The sequence below is a fragment of the Eurytemora carolleeae genome, unplaced genomic scaffold (genome assembly GCF_000591075.1).
Source record: "Eurytemora carolleeae unplaced genomic scaffold, Eaff_2.0 scaffold424, whole genome shotgun sequence".
Classification (NCBI taxonomy): domain Eukaryota; kingdom Metazoa; phylum Arthropoda; class Copepoda; order Calanoida; family Temoridae; genus Eurytemora; species Eurytemora carolleeae.
In genome coordinates, this window is record NW_019396546.1 from 211,728 (window position 1) to 229,408 (window position 17,681).

General features: G+C 33.1%; 2 protein-coding genes across 2 annotated transcripts in view; one reads left to right on the forward strand and one right to left on the reverse strand.

The window, feature by feature from the left end:
* Positions 1-16,223, reverse strand: part of LOC111705256 (dentin sialophosphoprotein) — a 58,556-nt gene extending 42,333 nt beyond the window's left edge. The window contains exon 1 of the mRNA XM_023477760.1: positions 16,017-16,223. Within this exon, the coding sequence (XP_023333528.1) occupies positions 16,017-16,056 (40 nt within the window). The 5' untranslated portion in view covers positions 16,057-16,223. The remainder of the gene's footprint in view (positions 1-16,016) is intronic.
* Positions 8,412-11,742, forward strand: LOC111705258 (tetratricopeptide repeat protein 30A). Its single transcript, XM_023477761.1, has 5 exons — positions 8,412-8,550; positions 8,644-8,708; positions 8,977-9,103; positions 9,601-9,704; positions 9,764-11,742. Exons 1-5 carry the CDS (start codon positions 8,488-8,490, stop codon positions 11,355-11,357), a joined length of 1,953 nt encoding a protein of 650 aa, XP_023333529.1. The 5' UTR covers positions 8,412-8,487; the 3' UTR covers positions 11,358-11,742.
* Positions 16,224-17,681: the final 1,458 nt, after the last annotated feature.

Genomic DNA, 17,681 nt, shown 5'->3' on the forward strand with positions numbered 1-17,681 from the left:
TTTATATTACATATTCGTTTATTTTTATACAATTAATTTTCTCTTTAACCTTCTATCTCACTCTAGTATGCCGAGTCCATTAGCGCCTGATCCAATCAGGGTTCAGTCATGTGTTTGTTGTCTATTCTGAACCAATAGAAATTGCATGGCGGTAACATAAATTGTTCTATCTAGCTCATTATCCAGTTACAGATAAATCCTTATATCGGCGCTATAAAATTAAATGGAAATATTTACTTCAACTGAAACTATAGTGATCTGCAAGATGATCAATCATGAAGCAATTACACCGATCTAAGCGTGGCATGATCCGAGCCGGTACAACATGTACTATATATGCATTCAGTCGGACTGTCCAGTCTGACTATCCAGTGCAGAGTCGACCCAGTGTAGAGTTGACCCTGCACGTTTTAGTACATATGTTCATTGGCAAGATTTCAGTGCTTTTACATACCTGAAATAGGAAAAAATAGATTAAGGCAAGTTTGTATATGTTAGGGTAGGATTATTTACGTTTAGAGTAAGAAGGTACCAACTTTATTCTTAACCATGAGTATCTCATATATATCGTACATCTAAAAGAACTATTTTTTTGTCACAAACTCAAGTTTTCTAATATCTTTGCAACATGATGGTCTAAACCTTTGATATTTCAAAACTCATAGTTCGAAATATCTAAGGTCTACAACATCAGGTTGCAAAGATATAGGGGTTTGAAAATCAGAGCTTTTGACAAAAATACAGTTCCTTTTCATCATTTGTTTTAGTTCTATATATTCGTACAATGTAAATGCAATTTTTATATGAATGGAATAAATCTAACCCAATCATTAAGTTAAAACTGATCAAAGGAATTGAGTTTTTGCCACAAACTAAAATCTTCTGATTCCAATATCTTTGCAATCTTTTGATGCAAACCTTTGATATTTCAAACTTAGATTATTTTATCTATAAGTATTAATAGTTTGAAATATCTAAGGTCTACGACATTGGGTTACAAAAATATAGAGATTAGAAAATCAGACTTTGTGGCAAAAACTCAACTCCTTTGAGTAATTTATAATATTTTCTGTCATATTTGGAAAAAGTTTCGAATTTTAAAAAATTTGTTTCGATCCTTGACTGATATTTAAAGAATCCAGCTGATTTAAATCTCTGATTACTGCTACGGATATATAACGTCATCTACCAAGGTTCACGATCTAGCAATTTATAAACATCCAGGGTTGATCTACTCCATACATCCAACAATATCATTCATCAGAGAAATCATCCACCGGATTCTGAATAAACACTTTTAGGTGCAGTGGTCGTCATTTATATCAATACAAAAAAGACGACTTTTCTATTCAAATTTTGATCTCTAACAATTTTTTTTTCAAATTACAAGTTTACAAGCAAACAAAGTGAAGCGGTTAATAGACAGCTTCTCTTTGTTTTCATGTTTAGGTGACATATCAATGCAGTTTGAAAGCATGGTACAAATAAAAATTAAAATCGACAGTCGTCTTCATTGTATAGATTTAGACTAAGAAGACTGTAGATAAATGCAACACAGTAATGCCTAATTAGTTTTCATTTAAATAAAGGGTTAAAAGATATATTTGTGCAGAAGAAAAATTATGATCCGCTCATCTTACCACTAACCATTCGAGATGCGTGCCATAAATGTTATTCAGTGGCACGGTTTTAATTCTGAACGGACTTATCAGGTCTAAAGCAGAAAATTTTTTTTATCCATTTTATGAAGTATATACCATACCATGTGAACTAGACAGAAGGAGAAAGTCAAACATATGCAACATTTCTGGTCCGACTAGCTTTGAGACCTAGTAGCGCCTCCAGTTTTGATTTAATGCAACAGTAGGAAAGTTTTTCTAAGAAGCTCTTCAATTTGAGGTGTTAATGTTATGATTGAAAACATTTCAATTTTCCGTACATTTTACTCTTTAGTTTGACTTGACCAGACAAATAAAAAACAAACCCAGACAAAGTAATGTAAATGTATAGATATTAGATATTTAAAACACGCATTATTTTCCTAATGAATATTCATGAATTAGTTCTAACCAAATATGAAAAAGTTTAATGGTAGATTAAAATGTATGACGTATTTTCCTAGGTTCCAGTTTGCAACCTCTTAAAGAATTTGCATAAACGGATTAGAACTATTATTAAAGTATAAGATTAGGAGGAGAAAAAATAACAAAGAAAAGGGGTTAAAAATATCTTAAAGACTTTAATTCTAAAAAACTAAACTCAAACCCCGTTAAAAATTAACTTTCTCCGAATTTTTAACGCGGTCCATAGGATTACTAAGTACATTTTTTAAACCCATAACTTATTATTATTTTACAGACATATTGATACCTAATGAGAGTGTACGTGAAATATTGGAGAATTTGGAAAATGGAGAATTATTATGGACCCTATATTGTAGGAGATTAAAATGTCGTAAAGTCTTTCTGAAGTAAGATGTTTTGCGTTCTAAAATGTGTTTCATCTTATGTGGAATTAAGGATTAATTTAATTTAAATAACTAGGAATTCAAGGCGCTTCGCGCCCATCTAATATTTAAATTGTGAACATGTTTTTTGTTTACATTTTAAAACAAAGAAGAAAAATTTTTCCGGATTAAAAAAAAAAATTAGCTGATTTTCAAGAATTAAATTTTTTTTTAAAAAATTAAAAACCTTTAAAACACATTTTTAAAATTTTTTTATCATTCATAAACCTTCCCTGTGGTCACGTGATGTCCCACAAAAAATTTGGCCCGATCGGTTCAGCCGTTTTGACGTTTATTGGATACAAACAAACAAACAGACAGACAAGCCAAATTTATATATAGATAGATATCCACCGGTGGTTATACCCTGCAGGGATAACTAAAATTGCTCCTCAAAATTAAAAGTGCCCACATTGGATATCGAGCATTCAAGATTAACTCTACAGTTAAGTTTCAATCTCAGGAAGCTCCAGTTAAATCAATTGAACAAGTTTGATGTACAGGTTTACCCACAAAGGATGAGACTTCAGAGACGATTGTACGGAATTCATACATGCCAGTTTCATAACATTTATGATTCTATGCAACAGTAAATTTGTTTTTTCCTTTGCAAAATAATCAAAAATGCCTTAAAAAAATATTTTCAAGGCAGAAGACTTAATTTCACCTTGGAATCAGAATATTTAAAGAGTCTTAGGTCGTCTTTACAGTCTCATCCTTTGTGGGTATGTTTGGTAGGGGTTAAACTTTCTTTAAATATATCTATCAACAGATTCTGTATGAAATATATGACTATAAATACTTTATGCACGATTGTATTATGCGTGAACCTCCCTGTTGGGTTATTATGCATATACCCCCATAGTTCCCAGTTCAAAGGGTTCTTTACTCTATTTATAGTCCCCGCGCTGTTTTTCATCTCATAGACCGCCGGTTTCTATCAGATCAACAAAATATCAAATTATAATTTTTTATTGTTAATATACAATATACATGTACCGTACAAATCACAAAAAATATCATTTCTTGAGTTCATTGTTTTATGCAGCAATTTTATTCGTGTACAAACAATTAATTTAATACATAGGACTAAATTATCTCAAGTTTTTGTAGGTTACAATGTTTTTCATTGCATTGTATTGACAAATTCAAACTAATTGTTTATAAATAGTGTCCGAATTTAATTAACTTGAGCCGCGTCTTAAATCCGCCAAAAACTGGTTTAAATTGAGCGCCGGCTTAAATCTTGAAACATTGAATACAATTTTAAGTGAAACCAACCATATTTGAGCCGCGGCTTAAATTTAAGCCGCCGCTCAAATTCTTTAAACTCGGCCTGAGACCATTATTTCAAAAAGTTAAAAAAATTTTAATCGAGAGTGCGACCGGCAGAAAATTATTTCAATTAGCCATACGTAGTTTAACTACTATTCGCTATTCAATGATTTGAAAACTTGATGATTTTACCCGCTCTTGGATTTAGATTACAATTTTACCTTTTTTTTCCTATAAAAGTATAACCCATTCAACTTAGAATCTCCAAACCAAACTAAGAACATATCCGTGGTTCTCCCGAGTTCCCCCAGGGAAATTTTGAGGCAAATCGATCTTGGGGTTCCTGAGTTATGATCTGGCGAACAAACAAAAAACAAACAGACAGGCAAACAGAGATTACAACTTTATATATATAATATATGTATTATATATGTATGGTTTTAGACCAAGGGAGAAAAGCAAGCGAGAACCTGTGGAGAACTAAATTAAATTGAGACTCAAGCAATTCGTCATTTTTTAGAAACCATGATACAGTTTTCAATTTACGAGGCCATACGCACAGTTTTCAATTAATTCTTTTTATTTTGCAATTATCCACACGATCTCAAATCGATCAGATAATTCGTAATTTTTACAGTTTTGTCCACCGAAAGGTAACGGAATATTTTATATCTTATAACCATACATATGATACAGGGGAACCCATACAACTGTAGAATAGGGAGTTAAATCAATCGTAAAACGTATTGGATGTTGTTTTAAAGTAGACATATTTACCAGCTTGTAAATCGACTTATGAAGTGAAATGGGTTTGTGGATATATTGCACAATTGCAGGGTTTCCTGTTCATTGGATTAATTAAGATCATAACTTGATTATTCCACAAGTTTATTTGTCCTACCAATTCTCATATTTTGTCAGAATTAACTCTATTTTCCTCAATCTATATAAAAAAGCTATTTGCTCATATATACATTTATGTACGTATGTGATGATTTTCTGCTGCTGTCTCCTACCAGAAATGGTTTACAAAACCTACTACAACTTTGTGAAAAGTATGCCGAGGAGCATAATATTTCCTTTTCAACAAATCCAGATCCATCCAAATCCAAGTCCAAAATTAATTTTTTACTTGTGGACGTGCAACAGAAAGTCGTCCTAATCATCAGAAACTGCCCTGGGTCAGTCAGGTTGACCATCTTGGTCATATCATTCATGAATCAGGTTCACAAGATATAGACTGCAGAGAGGCCAGAGGTGCTTACACATTGGATCATCTACTGAATTATTGGGGATTTTCCATTTCTGCGCACCACTGCAAAAGTTATCTGCTGTGCAAACTTATTGCTGTTCCTTTTGTGGAAGCAATATTTGGAACCTTTACAGCGAGTATCCCTGTCAAACATACCGATCCTGGAACACTGCAGTTAAAGTTTGCTGGAACATATACATTTTTTTATGAAGAACTTTTCTAAAAAATTCAATTCTGTGAAAGTTCTCTTGCTGAGACGATTTGCCAAAGTTGCCCAGTCTATTTTGCATAGTTGGAATCCACTGATTTGGATCAATATCTGCATAATCTGTATTCTCTACAGTATGACTTTGGAAGCAACATTTCAAATATATCTGAAGAATTCTCTCTAGGTATAATAAACAGTCCGCCAAGAGCCATCTTTCATTCAAGAAGAAGATAATATTAAATGTCTGCAGAACCTCCTCTTACAGCTCTGGGACTGTGAAGAAGACGACATCAGAGAAGAATTAAAGTTGTTAAATCACAACTTACGTTTAAATTGAATTATAGTAATATATATATTCTCTTATCTAATATCTGAACCAATTTTATGTGTTCGACAAATAAATCATAATAATAATATATGTTAGCTATAGCCGGCCAAACGGCTTTACCAAATTGACTGACATTTTGGGGGGATCCCTTGGGTATCCTGGGTTGGGTAATATAATCACTTATTTTCTTTCAAAAATAATTTTTTTCTTAAATAAATTTTTTTTTCAAGATTCGAATTCTTTTTTCCTTCGACATTGCCGGGAACTTCAGCTAGTATGTTATAAACCTATACAAATAAAGTAGTAATCACTGTTTGTTTGTTATTATCTAGTATACCAATAAATCATAAATCATTTTAAACGTAATTGTTGTTCCCCTTTCTCGGAAAGACTCTTTGCATTGAATCGCATGAATATTTTCATTAACAATTATGTATTATAGATTTAAAGGGAAAGTAAAGGAAAAATGAAAGGGGGCATAGGCTGAAAGCTAATCACTTTAGCTCTTGATCGCTACCCATGAAAGTCATATCTGATGTTCCTGTCTCGATAAATTGATATAAAATTGTATCAAATATATACGAAAATTAATATATATACAATTTTGTATAATAGTAGTGGGTTTAAACAGATCATATTCAGTAAATAAGCAACTAATCTGAAAACGATGATATCCCAGAGAAAGCTAATTGTAAATTAGGTTTACTTTTATATTTGTTATTTCTATTTTCAATAGATTTCATTCGTAATATTATTTTTACGTCCGTATTACTTGACCAGAAATTCCACCAATGGCAGTGCAGTAAAGTGGCCACATGATACAGGCGGAGACACGTGACCAGTATACTGCTCTGCCATTGGTGATAGTTCTGGTCACGTGATTTAAGTTTCAGATTTTCAAAATTTACATATATGAATTTTCGTATAATTTTAACACAGTTTTATATCAGTTTCTCGAGACAGGAACATCAGATAGCTGAATCCATCACCTCTAACCCCACGTAAACTTGAGCAATTTAACCCTACAGTGGGAGCAAAAAATGTCAAGTATGCATATCCATTATCTAAGTGAGAATATTTCCCACTTTTAGAAACGCTTTCTTTTTTTATTATTCAACCTCGGAAAACATTAATGTCAAATTTACGAAACAAAAATTTCAAATCTGTTTTTGATTTCATAAAATCTTCCTGAGATACTCTTATATTATGTAAATGAGGATTAAGGGTTCGACAACGGGAAGTTGACCATGGTAACGCCAACATTTTCCCTGAATTAACGCCAACATTCGGCTTACGCCAACCCACTACGCCAACGTTGGCGTTAGAAGTAGTAAACTCAACACTGAAAGAAAGGACAGGAGAGAATAGGGTTGAGGAGAGGAGAGAATAGGGTTGAGGAGAGGATTGAAAAGAGAAAAAAAGAGGGTGGTGAGAAAAAAAGAATATATATGCAATGGTAAGAGAGGAAAAGGATTAGGAGAGGAAAAAAGGGATAAAAAAGAAAGGTAGAGAATATAGAGGTAACGTTAGAGTGTAGAGTATGCTGGGTAAGGTTGAGAAAGCTGGTCGTCTGGACAACCGCTTACATTCAGAATTCCAAACCTTTCTTTTTATATTTGTAATTTCCTCTGGAACATAATATTATTTTCGTTATAATTTACACTCTTAAACATAACAAAATGTCCGTTATATTATACTCTGTATCAATACAATATTTACGTTATATCACACCATTACTTCTTTACATAATTAGGTTATCTCTTATGCTTTAAAACCTAACATTATTTTGGTTATATTTTGATCTTAAACAAAACATCAATATTTTTAAAATATTTATTCATTAAAATATTTTGGTTATAATTTAATCTTATTTATATCTTTATATTATCTGTATACTCATTATTTCAAGTTCGATATTGTTAAAAACAAAACATTTGACCCAGTGTACTCTCTGACATGATAATATTCTTTTATAATATAATATAATAGTATAATGTAATATACTGTTGAATATAAAAATATCATAGTTACACATAATATACTGGTGAATACAAAAATATTATAGTTACACATAATATACTGGTGAATACAAAAATATTATAGTTACACATAATATACTGGTGAATACAAAATATTAATATACTGTTGAATACAAAAATATTATATTTACACATAATATACTGGTGAATACAAAAATATTATATTTACACATAATAAACTGTTGAATACAAAAATATCATAGTTACACATAATATACTGTTGAATACAAAAATATTATAGTTACACATAATATACTAGTGAATACAAAAATATTATAGTTACACATAATATACTGGTGAATACTAAAATATTATAGTTACACATGATATACTGGTGAATACAAAAATATTAATATACTGTTGAATACAAAAATATTATATTTACACATAATATACTGGTGAATACAAAAATATTATATTTACACATAATAAACTGTTGAATACAAAAATATCATAGTTACACATAATATACTGGTGAATACGAAAATATTATTGTTACCCATAATATACTGGTGAATACAAAAATATTATTGTTACCCATAATATCCTGTTGAATACAAATATATTATAGTTACACATATAATACTGTTGAATACAAAAATATTATTGTTACCCATAATATACTGGTGAATACAAAAATATTATAGTTACACATAATTTACTGTTGAATACAAAAATATGATATTTACACATACTATACTGTTGAATACAAAAATATTTCAGTCATATTGTAAATACTCTTTTCCATTCTTTACTTTGCTGTTAAATCTTACAACATTTTTGTTTTATTACACACTAAAATCAATTCATAATTTTCCCTTACCATGTAATTTTTTAGAACTTCTAATTTGCATATTCAGAATTTGTTTTGCTAGAGATATGAACGGTGGGTTTGAAATAAAAGATGGAGAGTATACGTCAACCATATATAACATGATTAAGGTATTTTTTAAAGATCATAGATATTTTAGTTTCAAATATAATTTTACAAAGAAAGTAAAAAAAATTGAAAAAAATTAATTCTCTTTTTTTCAGGAGCAGAGGTATATGGAGGCTATATCTGTTCTATCCTATATCTATGATACTAATCCAACATCAAGGTGAAATAATGAAATTATTTGGTTTTATTATCATTATAATCATCATTTTGATTATTATTATTATTATTATTTTTATCATTATTATTATTAGTATATTATTATTATTATTATTATTATTATTAAATTATAATTACTGGTAATATTATTATTATTATTATTATTATATATTATTATCATGAATTCCATTACTTTCAATCTGTAATACTTCTGAAGTGTATAAAAGTCTAATAAAACTAACACTTTTTGTGGGTTTATACATATTTTCTAGGGCTGCATTATCTCTACTAGCGTACTGCTACTACTATGTACAAGACTATGTGAACGCTGCTAACTCCTATGAACAACTGACCAACTATTATCCAGAGGAGGAGGATTATAAAGTATATTATGCTCAGGTAAGAAGGATATATTTCACAATAAACTGATTTTATTACAATTTTTATCGAAAGGAACTGAGTTTTTGTTACAGACTATGATATTTTAATTACTTTATCTCTGCAACCCGATGATGTAGATATTAAATATTTCAAACTATGATTATTGTTAGATAGAGTAGTGTTAGTTTAAAAATCAAAGGTTTCCTCCATTAGACTGCCAAGATATAGGTATTTGAAAATTTGATTTTGTGCCAATACCTTAATTCCTATGTACGTTTGTTTGTTTGTGACATTTCATAATCGTACTTAAGTTTGAAATTTGAATACTAATCCGTCAAAAAAAACTAAATGATAAAAAACGAGATTGCTTGGGTCAGTGTCTGTTTTACAAAATCAAATATAGGTATATCCATAGCAAACAAAGGAGAGAATATCCTAAGATCGCTTTTTTATGATTTTTGCACTTTGAAATTCAAATGATCGCACAATAAAACGTAACATTCAATCTCTTGAAGGCATTGTATGCTGCTACTCTATATGAAGAGGCTATGAAAGTTACTGTTACTGTTGAAGCCCCTGAACATCAAGGATCTATGCTGAAGCTTCAAGCAGCCATCAGGTATAGAATGAATGAAATAGGTATTTCCAAGCATCAAACAAATTAATTTCTGTTTATAGATATGGTGAAGAAGATTTAGCTGGAGCAAAATCTCTGGTGGATCAATGCCCAACTGAAGACCCAGACACTGAAATCAACTTTGCCTGCCTCCTTTTCAAGGAAGGAAGGTTTCAAGAAGCATTGGCAAAGTTTCAAGCCGCCCAGCAAACTATGGGCTATGATGCCCATCTCTCATATAATATTGCCCTTTGCCATTATAAGTTAAAAGATTTTGCCCCAGCACTGAAGAATATTGCCGACATTATTGAGAAAGGAATTCGAGATCATCCAGAGCTAAGTGTAGGAATGCAAACTGAAGGGATAGAAGTTAGAAGTGTTGGAAACACTCTGACCTTGCATAAAACAGCTCTGATCGAAGCGTTTAATCTAAAAGCTGCAATTGAATATCTTCTGAAAAACTTGGATGCCGCCAAAGAAGCTCTTACAGACATGCCTCCAAGATCAGAAAACGAGTTGGATGCTGTTACTCTCCACAATCAAGCTCTAATGAATATGGAGAGTAAACCAACTGATGGTTTTGGCAAGTTACAATTCCTTCTTCAACAAAATCCTTTTCCGCCAGAAACCTTTGGAAATCTACTGCTTCTGTATTGTAAATACGAATATTATGATTTGGCTGCTGACGTCTTGGCAGAAAATGCTCATCTTACTTATAAATATCTGACGACATATCTTTATGATTTCCTGGAGGCCTTGATAACCCAACAGACCTCGCCTGATGAAGCATACAGAAAATTTGACATCATTGCTTCAAAGCATGCTGAGCAGTTGAGAAAGTATACAAAGCTTGTTCAAGAATCAAGAAACAACCATGATGATGAAGCAGTAAAGAAATCAATCAATGATTATGAAGATGCTTTATCCCGTTATATTCCTGTGCTAATGGCCCAAGCTAAGATCTACTGGGACCTGGACCAATATGCCCAAGTTGAGAAAATATTCAGAAAAAGTGTTGAATTTTGTAGCGAGTCTGATATTTGGAAACTAAATGTCGCCCATGTTCTGTTCATGCAGGAAAATAAGTTTAAAGAAGCCACCGGGTTTTATGAACCGATTGTAAAGAAACATTTCGATGCAATATTGGATGTTTCTGCCATTGTTCTAGCAAACTTGTGTGTTTCGTATATCATGACAAGTCAGAACGAGGAAGCGGAGGAGCTAATGAGAAAGATAGAGAAGGAAGAGGAGCATCTAGCGTATGATGACCCGGATCGAAAGGTTTTCCATCTGTGTATTGTAAACCTTGTTATAGGCACACTTTATTGTGCTAAGGGAAACTATGAGTTCGGGATTAGCAGAGTTATAAAATCTCTTGAACCGTACAATAAGAAGCTTGGAACAGATACCTGGTTCTATGCCAAAAGATGCTTTCTCTCTCTTATAGAGAACATGGCGAAACACATGATTAGTGTGAGAGACACTGTTATCACTGAATGCATTCAATTTCTGGACCACTGTGAGATATATGGACGGAATGTGAAGACCATCATAGAACAACCCTTAGCACATGAGCATATTCACCAAGGGAAGAATACAGTAACATATGAAGCAAGAGTTCTCAAGTCCCTCCTCCTTAATCTTCAAGAACAGTGAGAATTCAATCCACAGAAAAATAATATCATTATTCTATAAAACTGTAAAATGTTTCTGAAGGCTGTAAAATGGTCCAAGAAAATATACCTGCAAGCTACAAGTCATTAAATGGGGAAATAAAATGTTGAAGAAAACGTCTATTTAGAATTCAATCTAAAAAACAATAATCTAACAACCAAATTTTATATTTTAGGGTGTCCACATACTAAAAAGGCATCTAATAGAAAAGGGTTCGTAAAGATTATTTGTATGTTTAAAAAATGTCAAAAATTGTATACAATAACAATATATATGTATCTATAACTATACATACACATTTTCAACAAAATATTATTTTATACATCATTTAATATTCTTATGTCCACTAATAAAGAACTTAAAAACACATCTTTCCTTAAAAATGGGGGTAACGGTTTGAAAAGTTCAAATGTTTTTCTACCCGACTGCTCTTTATTTCTAGTTTTATTGCAGTATTTAACGTTTTTAAAAATTCAAACCAGAAATACGTTTTTGATAATAAAAATCTGATCTGAGCTGGGAACTCTTATATTGTGGAGACCGAGATCAATGCTTGATCTTGATCTTTTGTTAATTTGCAGATTAATTTAATTTTTATTCAATATCCCGTATACTACGTCAGGGATTGAAAGGAGTATTGATCAGGGGAGGACTAACTAAAATGAAGAGATGGAAAAATACAGTTTTTTCAAGATCTTCAAATTAAAAGTGCTCACTGTAGATATCAAAATCAAGCGATCGGGATTATGAGTATCCGACACAAGTTCCCAGCTCTGGGTTGTTGATGATCTAGTTATGATGTATCCTGGTGGTGCCAGATCCCTTGTCCTGGTTTAATTGGTGTGAGCATGTTTGGATCCTCAAGGTTTCTCGTGACTCTTTTTCCAGCTGGAGTCTCGTAAATCAACCCAGTAATTGGCGGAGGGAGGGTGGTCGTGAAATCTAGACATTACACAGTTTTTGCTCATTCTTTCAAAGACACAAGTTCAAAAGGTAATCCCAGTCATAAATAGATTTCCCAGGGTCAAACTGATTTTGCCACAACGTGATTTTGTTCAATAGTTTAGGGTTGGTATAAAAGCAAGCAATTAAAGAAGAAAGAAAAACTAAGTGGATAGGATAAGTCATACAGATATTCTTAGCGTTGTGGAGAGGACAAGCAGATATTCCTAGCGCTGCGGATATGACGTCACATAAATTCAGCCTGCTTATAAAAAGTATCAATTTTTAAGACAGGGTCAACTTTCAAGTGTCGCAACGCCTTGGGCAGTGATTTTACCACTCTAGCTCACTTATGCTTTTCTGTAGGCCTGTACATGAACTTTTAGCCCTGTAGAGAACTTGTTTTTAAGAAGAAATTGGCAAATTTATTATCGATTTTTGCTTGAAAGCTTGAGATCTTTAAATCACAGTGGACAGGATAGAGAATAAAGGCGCTGTAGATAGGACCGGCAGATGTTCTTAGCGCTGTGGATAGAACAGGTTAGGAAACAAAGGCGCTGTGAACAGGACTTGCATATATTCTTAGCGTTGCGGATAGTACAGGATAGGGAACATAGCAATTTGGATAGAGCTGGCAGATATTCTAAGTGTTGTAGATAGAATAGGATAGGGAACATAGGCGCTGTGAATAGGACTTGCATATATTCTATAGGGATGCGAATAGAACAGGATAGGGAACATAGCAGTTTGGATAGAGCTGGCAGATATTCCTAGCGCTGCGGATAGTACAGGATAGAGGACATAGCAGTTTGGATAGAGCTGGCAGATATTCCTAGCGCTGCGGATAGTACAGGATAGAGGATATAGCACTGTGGATATGACATGAAGATATTCCTATCGCTACTGATAAGACAGAAAATGGAAATTAGGCACTGTGGAAAAGACGTGAAAATATTCTTAGCGCTGCGGATAGGACCGGATAGTGGACATATTGATGTGGATAGCACAGGCAGATATTCCTAGCGCTGCGGATAGTACAGGATATGGGACATAGCGCTGTGGATAGGACATGCAGATATTCTTAACGCTGTGAATATGACAGGATAGGGACAGCGATGCAGATAGGACATACGAATATTCCTTGCGCTGTGGATAGGGCAGACTAAGGCTCACAACTCTGCGGATATGACAAACGTAGCGCTGTAGATATTACAGATAGATATTCCATGAGTGCTGCAGATAGGACAGGATAGGGGATATAGCGCTGCAGATAGGACAGGATAGGGGGATATAGCGCTGTAGATAGAACAGGATAGGGGATATAGCGCTGCAGATAGGACAGGATAGGGGATATAGAGCTGTAGATAGGACAGGATAGGGGATATAGAGCTGTACATAGGGATATAGCGCTGCAGATAGGACAGGATAGGGGGATATAGCGCTGTAGATAGAACAGGATAGGGGATATAGCGCTGCAGATAGGACAGGATAGGGGATATAGCGCTGTAGATAGGTCAGGATAGGGGAAATAGAGCTGTAGATAGGACAGGATAGGGGATAAAGCGCTGCAGATAGGACAGGATAGGGGATATAGCGCTGTAGATAGGACAGGATAGGGGATATAGCGCTGTAGATAGGACAGGATAGGGGATAAAGCGCTGTAGATAGGACAGGATAGGGGATATAGCGCTGTAGATAGGACAGGATAGGGGATATAGCGCTGTAGATAGGACAGGATAGGGGATATGGCGCTGTAGATAGGACAGGATAGGGGATATGGCGCTGTAGATAGGACAGGATAGGGGATATGGCGCTGTAGATAGGACAGGATAGGGGATATAGTGCTGTAGATAGGACAGATATGAAAACCTCTAATGTCTATTTACATCAGATTTCAATTTTTGCAACCTTTAATATTTGATCTAACAGAATTAAATAACTAAGGCCTACGACATTTGGTTGCAAAGTTTAAGGGATTAGAAAATCAGAGGTTGTGACAAAGACTCAATTCTTTTATTGGTGAAATTTGCGACTTTTTAAAACTGTCCTACGTTTGGCTTGTTTTTTCCCATGTTTGTCTTGTCCTTAAGAATTAAGTTTAATCAAGGTGATAGATCTTAAAGGGACTGTAACTTATAAGTGTAATTTCAAGTATCTCTCCATGCAAAGATGGCAATGCCCGATTTACAACGGTACCATTATCTGATCATAAAAAGGTTTTATGATACCGTTGTAAATCGGACATTGCCATCTTTGCATGGAGGGTCACTTGAAATTACGCTTACAGTCCTTTTTACTCATTCAGTTGTCATGATAAGTTTTCTTAATAAATAGAAATTAAACATATTTTATTCATTTCTAAATATAATTTAAAGGGACTTTAAACCTAATTGTAAGTGATCCCCAAATTAAAAAGTGTTTTGATTCTTTTCCTGATGCCCTGTAAGAATTAAAATTCGCCGCTCAAGAAGTTATGAGAGCATCTTTTAAATGTATATGTAAAAAAACTGAAGATATATCCATCATTGATGATAAGATATAACATGAATCGTTAATAGTAAAATTTATGCTTTAGAGTAAAAAACGTACATTTGAGACATATAATCCAAGGTTACCCAACAAATATTAGACTTCACAGACGACTACAAGGAATTTAGACAGAGCTGAAAACTTTAGAATGGGATATCTTAAATTCCAATTGTTTAACTTCTCTGGAGTTTAAATTCATGTGGAGAACAAGCAATATTTAAACTGGATATTAAGAAAAAGAGCGGTTTAAGCCTTAATCCTGATATCCACCATTCTAAAGTTTTCAGCTCTGAAGACTTAATTCAACATTTGGATCCTCATATTTTAAGAGTTTTAGGTCATCTTTACAATCTCATCCTTTGATGGGTAACCCTATAGTTTTAATATATCCCAGTAGAAAATTCAATTCATTATAATTTCTTGTTTTTAAAACGCATCCGAAATATTCGTGGATTTCTCTAGTTTTTAAATCTGAACAGACTCTTTACTACAGAACAAAGAGATCAGGAGAAATACGAAAATTATGCATATTTCTTTTAGACCGGGTTTATTTTGAAGGGTTGCGACCCTTGGGCCTTTGGGTTTTAATTACTAACTTTGAAAACTCTGGTTTTCTAATCCTTAGTGAGAAAAAATATTTCAAAATAAGACTATTTGGACTAATAAAATTCACAGTTTAAAATTTGCAACCCATACGACACCAGGTTGCAAAGATATGAGGATTTGAAAATCAGGACTTAGTCATATGACCCCTTTACATAGATATCTAGTGTGTCATTTACACATAAAAATCTAATTATAAATTAAAAGAAGAGCGAAAACAAAATCTTCCATTTTTTATTGATCACCACTGTCATTTGATGGCAACTCTTTGATTATTGGAGAGTGTTCAATTTATTTTTTTAATTTTTTATTTTATACGCAAACAAATAAATCCAAATGTTGCGTAAGAATTGCACGATTTGCAGGCTGAAAGAGAATGATTTATAAGTGACCATGTAATCAGGATGTAATATTAGATATATGAGGATGTAATTGTAGATATATGAGGATGTAAAATAAATACGTTACATTAAAGCTTTGTACATTTATGTTTGTAGGACGTAGGCGTAGGTAATTATGTGTACGAATATATATGTACATTAGTTACTATTTATAAATTTGTTCTACCTAAAAACTCCTGATGTTGACGGAAAAGTTTGCCGAACATTATTGCTCGACCCTTGAACGGAGTAGATTATTTCTTGACCCGGGATAATTTTACTCCCGGAGAAAATCCTAATCACTGACACTGTTTAATTCACATGTTTCTCCGTTCTCTTGTAGTGTATCCATCTGTACCTACAGAACCTGCGGAACCATCACCTGACTGAGAGGTGCAGAAAGTAAGAGGTGATTATTAGTCTAGGGGAACCTGTATACCTGCCCAAAACCGGTTAGTCCCGCGGAAGTGAACCAACCCTGCAAGGTTGAGGGTAGGCCTAGATATCACTATCTATCTGATTATCTATCAAACTCCCATTATTATCTTGCTGGCATCGTTATATTTAGAATTAGATAACTGAGCGTGGTGAAGAATATAAGTTTCAACTCTTTTATTTTTCCTAGTCTTTGAAATATGAAAACATTCCACATCTAGGCTTTCCCTTTCAAAATCATCCCGGAAACTTTAGAATCTGTAATACCACGAAACCTGGCAATGTAAACTTGAGACATTTGAATACCAAAAACCAGCTGTTTTCAAAACATTTCAATACGAAAAAACCGGATATCTGAAACTTCAGATATTCTACAGTGGTCGGCGTTTATATCAATAAAATGAAGACGACATTTTTAAAGAGGTTTTGATTTCTAACAAGCTTGAACTACCAATTTCAAGTATAAAAGAGAGAAGCTGTTAATTTACTGCTCCCCTTTGTTTATATGGTCTTTTAAAGTTGATTACAAAAGGTTTGAGACATGAATTATTGGAGGATTTGAAAATGGCGGATTAACGAAATAAAACTGGGAAATATAAAGACGACTTTTAGACTCGATTTATGATTAAACAGTTCAATGAAAATAAAATACTGCAATTGAGCAGTGAACATGCAGATTGTCTAAATTTCGACTTCAAATTCCGGAGTTTTTTGCAACAAATTCAATGATTAATTCTGATAAATTCAGTTTCGTCGGTGCCACTGCAAAGCAAAGAAATATGTATGCTACCCAACTGTCAAGCCAACAAGAATAGGAGAGTCTGCGTTTACAATACCAGCAGATCCAGAAAGAAAAAAGTTTGGATGAAGGCTCTTTAATTGGATCATATGAATACCGACCTTTATACGCTGAAAGAACCCAGAGTGTGTAAAAACTATTATATTGGTAAATAATTATTATGACATTATATTTGTCAATAATTCATTTAAATCAGGTAGAGAGAGAATTCAACCTTGAATGAAAAAGTAATGAGATAACTGATTACTGTTAAAAAGTACAAGGTTACTTGCATAAAAGATATGAGACATTAATTTTCTTCTTATAAACACTTTATAAACTTCAAACCAAAAGTAAATGTTCTAAGGGACTGGTAGATGTAATTTCAAGTTAGCAACCCATTAAAGGTCCTATCAACAACGGTTCCATTTCAATATTCATCTGGGTAACAATGAGGAAGATATCGTCGTTATTTCAACATAAAAAGTTATTAATTCTGTGAATTATGTTCATTGTCTTTCCACTAGTCACTTTTATGGACTATGGACAAATTGAATATTTCAAGATAGAAAAGCTAGCTAAAGTGTTTTGTTTTTAAATAACTATTTAATTCATTACAAGACGACATTATGAAACGTC

Excerpts from the sequence above, each read along its gene's own strand:
- LOC111705258 (XM_023477761.1), top strand. The coding sequence starts at position 8,488 with ATGAACGGTGGGTTTGAAATAAAAGATGGAGAGTATACGTCAACCATA. Across the intron at positions 8,551-8,643 it reads CCATATATAACATGATTAAG|GAGCAGAGGTATATGGAGGC; the intron begins GTATTTTTTAAA and ends TCTTTTTTTCAG. Across the intron at positions 8,709-8,976 it reads GATACTAATCCAACATCAAG|GGCTGCATTATCTCTACTAG; the intron begins GTGAAATAATGA and ends CATATTTTCTAG.